The 9589-nt window shown below is 42.3% G+C and overlaps 1 protein-coding gene across 1 annotated transcript in view; it reads right to left on the bottom strand.

Moving 5' to 3' along the window:
- Positions 1 to 9589, bottom strand: part of Mgst1 (microsomal glutathione S-transferase 1) — a 24422-nt gene that overhangs the window by 4110 nt on the left and 10723 nt on the right. The window contains exon 3 of the mRNA XM_023709470.1: positions 5327 to 5418. Within this exon, the coding sequence (XP_023565238.1) occupies positions 5327 to 5418 (92 nt within the window). The remainder of the gene's footprint in view (positions 1 to 5326; positions 5419 to 9589) is intronic.

Raw genomic sequence — 9589 nt, 5'->3', positions numbered from 1 at the left:
AAAAAAAAAAAAAAAAAAAAAAAAAAAAAAAAAAAAAAGTCACTTCTCAAATCCCTGTCTACTCATTCAAACTAGTCTGCTAAAATTAATTTACCAAGTAAATATCAAGAGCCTCATACTTCAAACTTTCAAAGTACAGAACGCATGGCTAGCCTTCTGAATATAGGTAAAGTTTAGTCATTCTAACGCCAAATCATATTTATCAATGATACAAAAAAAAGTATACATAGAAGTTGGTAAGAGAGAAGTGTATTTAATTTTATCTTTACACAATCACTAGAAGAAAAGTTGTCTTTAGCCATAGATTTGAGGCACGGCACCCTGAGCTTTCTTGGCTAGGGTTGTGAATAAAAGGCACATCTACCATTGTCTTGACATTTTTTCAAAGTGCATACTTTAAAAATATGATGTCTCTTTAAGTTCACAGTATTTAAAACTGCTTTAGGATCTCAACTAGAAATAGAGATTTTAATAGTTTGTCAGCACCTGATGCACATTTTGGAATGAAAACTATTCCTGTTGCATTGCTCCCTTCAATTTTATATTAAGTAACACAGAGTTCGAAAACAAAACAAAAATACAAACAAACAAAAAAAAAAAAAAAAAAACAAGAAAAAAAGGGGCCGGGGAGATGGCTCAGTAGAATAAGCACTTCCCTGGCAAGCGCAAGGGTCCGAGTTCAATCTCCAGTTCCACCAAAAAAAAAAAAGATCGGAAGAGCACACGTCTGAACTCCAGTCACGCCGCAACATCTCGTATAAATGCAAAAAAAAAAAAAAAAAAAAAAACAAACACAAGACACCATTGTGATTGTCTGCTGGCTGCTCAGCGAAGGTCACCATCTCCTCTCCTTGCTGCTCTGAGATCTCTGACACCGCCTCCCAGAGGTGCTCACAACAGGACGCTGGGAAGCAGCAACAGTAGCCTACATAAGTTCATTGTTTGAAGGCCTTTCCCTAACGACCTGTCCCTGAATAAAAGCAAAGACAGAATACAGCGCGTTCGTTCCCCGTCATGAAACAGCCAAGGCCTCCTCAAAGTGATGCAGAGATAGGCAAGCAAGGACAGGAACATCATTTTCTATTCAAGAGGAACCTGCTTATCAGTAATGCTACGAGCATTTCTTTGCATCCCTTGAATCCGCCTAAAAGACCAGAGATGTTGTCTCCTCTAATTGGGGCTTGCTGATGCTCTTCTTTATAAGATGCTACAAGGACAGGAACTTTAAAGTTGAGGAAGAAACTGTAAAAGATAACGTGGGAAGCAAGGTCTGCTTCTAGGCCAATTGATTGGGGAATAAGATGCATATTAAAGCAGGGAAGAAGTCACTGGTGGTACTATAATGGAATGTGAGAGTCGAGAGAAGAAACTCAAGAATAGGCAGCACTCTGATCTTACTGGAATATTCCCTTTTTCCAGCTTCCCTCTCTCTATTTTTCTTTTTATTTTTTTACTTTATTTTTTGCAGCACTGGGGATTGAACTCGGGACCTTGTGCGTGCCAGGCAGGCACTTATGCCGCTGAGCTGTCTCCCAAGCTCTTTCTATTATTTCTTTCTCTTCAGTTCTCCTTCTCTTTGCTCAGCCCACACAAGGTCCCCTCACTGAACCCCTCTTGTAGAGGGCTTGGAGAAAGGCCTGGCCTCCACACACCCACAAAGTGTGTGCCAAGCTATGCCCCAGACGTGCACTTGTGCAGCTCCCCCTGGGAGCATTCGCCATCACTCCCAATCTCACTTCTACTTAATGTCCTCTATCTAAATGACAGATATCCTCCATAGTGAAAGCCTCCCTCATCTTGGCCTCAGCTGCCAACATCCAGGGTCCAGAAGATTGCTCAGCGACTGCTTTTTTTATTTTTATTTTATTTTATTTGTATTTTAGGGAAGGGTCTATAGGGTGTTCAGGGTCTCACTACTAGTAGTGATCTGCCTGTTTATAGCCTCCCAAGAGCTGGGATTACAGGTGGGCCCCACCATGCCCAGTCTCAATTGCCCTCTCGGTGGGAACTGGGGGCAGGGCCAGCACAGCAGGCCTGGGGATCAAATCTCTGGCCCCTGCACCTGATTGCAGGCACTTTAATCCACTGAGCTATTTGGCCAGCCCTCCTGAGCGTCTGCTTTCAATGAGGTCTGCCTTCTCTCTGGGTTCTCACTGCCACTTTCCTTTCTCCCTTGGCACAGCCTGCCCTGGGGCAGCCCTCCTCGAAGTCCTGTGCTCATGGCGCCACTGTCACGCTTCATTTTTCAAATCAGAATCGCTAAGACCCCGGCCTCTGCTGCAACCAAAATTGAGTAGTTAAGAATTGTCAAGAGCTGGCCAACTACTGAGGGAGCTCAACACTTCTCCCTTGTCTCAGCCAAAGCCCTAACTTCAGCTCACGGCCGTGTACCCCAAAACCCCACAAAGAGATTTTCTAGAATTGATACTTTTGTATCCTCTTCTTCCGCCTCTAAATCACATTTAAGTTCTTCCTTTATGAAACGTTCCTAAGTACTCCTGGAAATGTATGTGTGTATCTCCCATCCTGTACAACCTAGCGCCCCGTGGCTTCCCACATCTCCCTAGTTAGGTACCATGTGCACCTGGGCCTGACTTTCATAGGGAACATTTTAACCCCCAAAACAATGGAGTCCTTTAATAGCATCCCAGAAGAAGCTGTGACATAATACACAAGAGCCCTGTGATAAACGCTTTGTTCTTCAATTCAATACTTAGGTCTTCAGTTCTTGGACCAAAATGAAAAGTGATTAAATAAATACGTAAAGTACTTTCTAACCATCATTGACCTTTGTCTGCCCAGAACTCGAATAATTGAGTCCACGTCACACATCTTCATATTTCAACACATATTTCTTTGAGCTTTTAATTGTTCCTTATTATAAATATCCTTTTTTTTTTCCAATATAGCATTCTTCAAAGCACACCTTTCACTTTATTTGTAGCTCCGTTGTTGCCCTTTCACTTTATTTGTGGTCCCTGCCACTTAATTATGATATAGAAAGGAAGACAGTTTGCATTAAAAATGGAAAAGAAAGATCACAGAATTATTTTTCGGAAAATTATCTCAAAAACGTGTGGTTGTGAGGAACTTTTTTGATGCGACCAGTAAATTCTGAAAAATTACTCCTGGAAACGACACCTTGAACTGCTAGGAGACATTCCCACTCGCCACCCCGAGAGCCCACTATTTGGTCACCAGGGGGCGCTGCTCACAAGGCGCTGCAGCCCTTGGCACAGCCCTTTGACAACTAAGGTCAATTGTTCTTACTACAATGTACCTGCGACCCCACTAGAGGACTGATTGAAGATTATGGCTTTCGCTTTTAGAGGTACAATCCCATTGGAATGGAGCTGGGATAAGAGGCGCCTAGAAAGGATATGAGAGAGAAGCCCAATTCTCCCAAATGCCTTTAGCTACACTTTCATTGCTAAGTTACCTGTATTTGTCTATCTCACCAAAGCAACTGAGGATGTAACTGCTATCACTTTCCAGTCCCCAGCAATTTTCTGAGAACTGAAGAGGGCCATGCTTAGCATAATGCACTTGGCTGGCTGCTCTCAAAGGGAAAGGAGGAATAGATACAGTAACGCTTTAGGTTGTTTAAAGTCTCCAAAGCTTTACTGATCTTTTCTAATTTGTATTCTTTCCCATCATAACCGGGCTACCCTTTCCTCAGATACTGTTTGAGATTTTCACATGGATTCTTTGTTCTGAATCTATTTTATTTATTTTTATTTGATTTTATTTTGTCATGTATTTGGTACAGGGTCTCACTACACAGCTCAGACTCATAGTGATCCTCCTGTTTTCAGCCTCCCCAGCGCTGGGATTAAAGGCATGTGCCACCACTCCCAGACTTGGCTGCTGGCTCAGCACGCCCAGGGGGAGGGGCTGGCATGCATGCAGTATTGAGGATAGGACTCTGATCCCTGTGCTTGAGCTATCTTGCCGGCCCTGAAACTATTTCTAGACCCATATTTTCTGCACAACCCATTTTCCAGGCTGGCAGACTTACAGAGGAGGCCTGGGGAATTAGACAACAAAGTAGAACCAGACATTAACAATTGGTTCTAAGTATTGAACACAGATACATTCTTAGATATGGGAAAAAAAAAAAAACCTTGCTTGATAAAGAGCTTGGGGTTACACCTACTTTGCATAAGTAAGAAGTAAATTTAATCCTAGGGCTGAAAACGCAGTAGAGTAGGTAAGAGAAGAGCCCCCCAAAAGCTTTAAGAATGAACACTACTTGAGATGCAAAAGGCACAGAGCAAATTCCTCAGAGGGTGTGGAGGGGTGTGGTCTACCGAGAGGTCTGTGTGGCCACAATGTAAACTCTGTAAACTCAGCCAGGTCCATTTTTACCCACCGCTTTTCACTTGAGTTACAGAGGGAACAGAGGGAAGAGCTACATTACATTGAACATAACAAAATTAGGCTCCAAAAACATGCACCCAGGCATGAACTCCTGGGTGAAGCTAATCCTGCAGCCAGTTACCTGGTTCTATAAGGGAATCTGCGTGAAGGCTGGAAGGAGCCACAGACTTCCTTGGAGAGTTTGGCTGACGACTCAGTTACAGAAATGAACTGTTTCTCTCTTAGCCTTGATTTCACTATCCAGAACTGTACCACAGTTTAAGTTAGCATTAGAAGATAATAAATGAGAAGATGAGATGTAACTTTGATATTTCCTGTTAGAAAAAGAGTACTAATGGATTGGCAGCGAAAGCGCATTCAAAATTGTTTGTACACTGTATGATTTTATGACAAGTATTAAGAAGAAGACCTCCAGAACTATAATTTAAGATAGTTTTTTAAAAGTATATTAACTGTACTGACAGAATGCTGAATCTTTGTACACTGATTTTCTTTGTCCAGTAAATTCCCAGAGTATTAACTATATAGTATCTACAAAAAAAGAAACAGAGACAGAGAGATTTCCCTATCTCTCTAACCATGGTCAACTTTCATATTTTGAATCTTTTGCAAAACACCAAGTTCTTCTACAGTCTTACCTCTGGAGAAAGATAACAGAAGTATAAAAATCTTCTTTTATTCTCTGCCTATAGTCACTGTTGCTTTATTCCTATACAGAGTGTACTTACTAACCAAGGAGGCCCAGAGAAAAGCAAAACAACATTGAAACTTGGCAACAAGTATAATTGTAGCGATACTTGGAGACTTGTAGATCGCTAACTTTCTGTAATTCTCATGTGGAGCAGGTAAGGCAATTAACTTTTTTCCTTCTTCTCCAAAACCCAGCCTCTTTACTGAAATCCCTGGCCAAAAGCAAAGTAAGTAATTTCCACAGACAGCGGTTTACCTTCGAACGCGCTCCACACTCTCATCTGTTCGAATATACTTCTTTGCATCCTCTTTGCCAAAGCCTGCAGCGTCTTCTGGGTTGGCAAAAACCTGTTCCATACACCAAGACAGAACTTATTCCAAATACTAAGCAACATGGAGGTATTCTACCTAATAAGTTATTTGCATTAGAATGACAAAAATACAGGCATCGAAATTAGCCCTTACAGAAAAAAATTAGAACAATAATTCAAACACAAGATGAAAAGAGCAGCCACAGTGTTAACCTGAAACTTAATTATTAACAATGCAAAAAATGCTTAAAAATAAGCAAAAATAAGAACTTCAGTAAAATCCAGCATTAAAATAATAATAGGGGCCTGGGAGATGGCTCAGTAGAATAAGTGCTTTCCTGGCAAGTGTAAGGGCCTGAGTTCAATCCCCAGTTCTGACAAAATAATAATAATAATAATAATAATAATAATAATAACAACAACAACAACAAAAGAAATAATCATGGGAAGGGGCAAAGTTCTAAGTCACACTGACTTCCCAAAGATGTGACAAAACAGGAAAGAAGCATAAAGGCTAAGGGAACTTGGAGAAGAAATGGATACAGGGGCTGGGGAGATAGCTCAGTAGAATAAGCATTTGCCTGGCAAGCATAAGGTGCTGAGTTCAATCCCCAGTGCCAGGAAAAAAAAAAAAAAAGATAAAAAAAAAAGAAAAATGGATACCTCTTTCTTATTTCAGAATTGCATATAATTCTGAGTTGAATAATACAGTGAAATTTAAGGAGCTGAATTGCATCACCATGAATAACAAGTATGTGTTCTAAAGTATGTGTTCATGTATCTCTTTCTGTAATTATTATGCTGTTTGAAATGATTTCCTATCCCTGGAAACTTGAAATATGCATTTAAAAATATTTAAGCATGCCCGACTATTTAATAATTTATAACAAAGGAAAAACTATTAAATTAATTTTAATTTAAGCTTGAAAAAAAGTCTCATAAATATTGTAATTTTTTTCTTAAAATGATATGAGCACCAAATCCACATAAAGATATTGATGAGAATTGATGGGCCCGATGCAGCCCTCCCTCGTGGGCTCGGAACAGGCCTGTGAGGTTCACTACAGCGTCCTCTAAGTAAAGGCCTGGGCCACATTAAGTGTTCAGCATACACAGTGTGAATAAAGAAATGAACTACAATGGCAAGTGCATGAGACTGGGGCTTCTACCAACCCAACTATGCAACGCAGCTTCAGCCTTTGCTGATATGTAACCTTGGGCGAACCATGGCTATGAGCTGAATGTGTGCACTCTCACGAAATGCACAAATGCACGTCTAACCCCTCGTGAGGAGGTGTGGAGAAGAGGCCTTTGGAAGGCAGTAAGTCACACGGTGGTGCCCTCATCAATGGGATGGAAGGAGGATACAGGCCCTGATCTAACTAACTCCATTCGGCTTTCTCTCAGTCCATCTGCTATTAACTTCTTTTTGCCTCCTGAGCCATTCTGTCCTGCATTCACCTTTCCTTCCATGAACAGCCTGATCCATACAAACCTTTATGAGGAGGGGCCATAACTCCCCACCATGCAAAGCTGAGCTCTGCAGGTCACCCTACCATGAGATTTCCCTAGTGGCAATCAGTATTCCCTACACAAGGGAGCCTCAGGGCTCCCTCACGTGCGATGGCCTCCCCAGAATCTAGCAGAGCTGGTTTTGAGATATAAATCAAACAGACCACAGCTCGACCAGGTTTACTTGCCCAACCAGTTATTCAAACTCCTTTGTCTTGCAACCTTCCAACCCTTCCCCTTTGCTTCCCTTTTCTGAAAGCCCTCCAAGTTCCTGTTGGCTCCTCAACACCTCTGCCTTCCTAGAATGACCCTCTGATTAAAGCTTCTCTTGCCTTCACCACTACTCATCTCCTTGACTGGCACTGTTGGCCAGGCAGCTGTACCTGCTCTTCTGGGACCCTCTGAGATAACACTTTCACTCTCAGACTCCAGCAAATGGACTAGTGGCCTTAAAAAGAGACAAGGGACAAAGGACAAAGCCCCTCCACAGTTAGCTCCAAGGAAGTATGTAATGAAAAAGGATGCTAAGGGCAAACTAGGAAGCCAGCCCTCAGCAGACCCTAAAATAAGGCATCTTGATTTTGGACTTGCCTACCTCCAGAACCAAAAGAAATAAACCTTATTTAAGCAACCCAGTCTCTGATATTTTGCAAGAGCAGCCAAAAGTGGCTCCGGCAGCTACTGAACTTTTGTGGTTCTCAGTTACTCTGTACTTGAGAATGCTACAAGGAACACAGAATGATGGCAGGGCCTAGCATGCATAAAAACAATAACAGCTCCTTGCATTCTACAAATTGGATTTCCTTGCTTTTTTTTTTTTAATAAGAGTATGTATATATTTGTGTTGCCTTTCTGTTTCCAGAGGAGGGTTTGGACCTGTGGCAGGCAACTAGTTTTGTGTCTGTTGCTACAATAGGTGGTGGCCTCATCACAGCTACAAGTATGAGAAATTCTCTACTAAACTGCAAATGCACTTCCTATATAAGGAAACACCTTAGAGCGCACTGTGAGCTCCAGATAAAAGCAAAGCTCTCAAGGACAAAAACTCAGAACAGGAACTAAAATGTGAAAGAAAAAAAGAAAGAAAAATGTGGATCCAAAAAGACGTGGAAGGGCCAGCCAAATGGCTCAGTGAAATAAAGCACCTGCAAGCAGGCTCAGGGGCTGGGGGTTCAATCTCCAGGCCTGCCATGCTGGCCCCAACCCTGGGGTGCACTGAGTGGGCATGGTGGCACACACCTGTAATCCCAGCACTTGGGAGACTGTAAAAAGGAGATTCACTATGAGTCCAATCTAGTAGTAAGACCCTGAACACCCTGTAGACCCTTCCCTAAAAATACACACAAAAAAAAGAAGTGAATATGCAAAATTCACTAGAAGCCCCGCTCTACCCTCTTTCCTGACACACTGTGTCTTAAATCCTGCTAGAATACAAGGTATGTGCTTCTAAATCTTTCTACCATCTTTTCCGTACCTCCAAATTTTAAAAAGCCATTCTTAAAATGCTAGGTAGAAACACTCATTGACTACTTAAGGAATTAATTCTATAATTGGCTTATTCCAATCATAGAGGCTCTATTGTAAGAATGGACTTTATCTGTCAGCTTGCCTGTCTTTTTTTTTTTATTTGTTTGTTCATATTTTTCTTTCTGTCTTTTTCAATCTTTTTCTTTTCTCCCCCACCAAAGTATGCCCTTGACCTACAAATAGAGCAGAAAACAGCAGTAAAGTCTAATTGACTAAAGGAACTCCAAAACCACAGAAAACACCCTTACAATGAAATTTAGCATGAGTAAAGCGTTAATACACCATAAATCATGTCTACTAAGTAGAATGAGAAAAGGCAAATGCCAAAAAGGAATAAGAAATTAGCTCCTCAGTGAAAGCAAATGTCTCTAAATATGCAATGTGCTGTTGGGAAAGAAAGAGAGACAGACAGACAGAGACACAGTGAGAGAGATAGAGACAGAGACAGACAGACAGATACAGAGAGACAGAGACAGAGACAGACAGACACAGAAACATAGAGAGATGGAGATAGAGACAGAGACAGAGACACAGAGAGAGACAGACAGACACAGAGACATAGAGAAATGGAGACAGAGACAGAGAAACAGAGAGAGAGACAGAGATAGAGATAGACAGAGACAGACACTTAGAGAGAGAGAAAGACATGGCATTCTGGCATTCTGCAAGTTGCAGTGGGTTCCTTCCTGAGTCACTCACTTCTAAGTAGACCTTAAGAATAGACCCAGGAGCGCAGGCCCGGTGAGTGAGTGAGATGACCCAGGGCCCTCTGTATCCTGAATAGACCCAGAGCGCAGGCCCAGGGAGTGAGAGAGACTGCCCAGGGCTGCTGGATGCTGAACAGACCCACAGCCCAGGCCCAGCATGTGAGTGAGACCACCCAGGGCCCGTGGATCTTCATTCGACCCAGAGTGCAGGCCCAGCGAGGAACCCTTCAGCAGAACTCCCTGCAAAGAGACTAGAGGCAAGCCCAACCCAGCTGATTCAGGAGCAGAACATCTTGCCAGAGAGACACAAAGGGTTCAACTCTAACACCTGCAGCAGAAAGTAGTGGAGCGCATCAGTCAGATCCAAGCAACACCCACCTGGAGGAATCTGAACTTCATAGATCCGGACCTGGTGCTAAGGTAATAACTCTATCTAAGCTCTACACCAAAGGTCAGAAGACA

This window comes from Octodon degus, unplaced genomic scaffold, assembly GCF_000260255.1.
Source record: "Octodon degus isolate 3935 unplaced genomic scaffold, OctDeg1.0 scaffold00012, whole genome shotgun sequence".
Lineage (NCBI taxonomy): Eukaryota > Metazoa > Chordata > Mammalia > Rodentia > Octodontidae > Octodon > Octodon degus.
The sequence above is the reverse complement of the archived record's forward strand: the minus strand, read 5'-3'. Positions and strand labels throughout refer to the sequence as shown.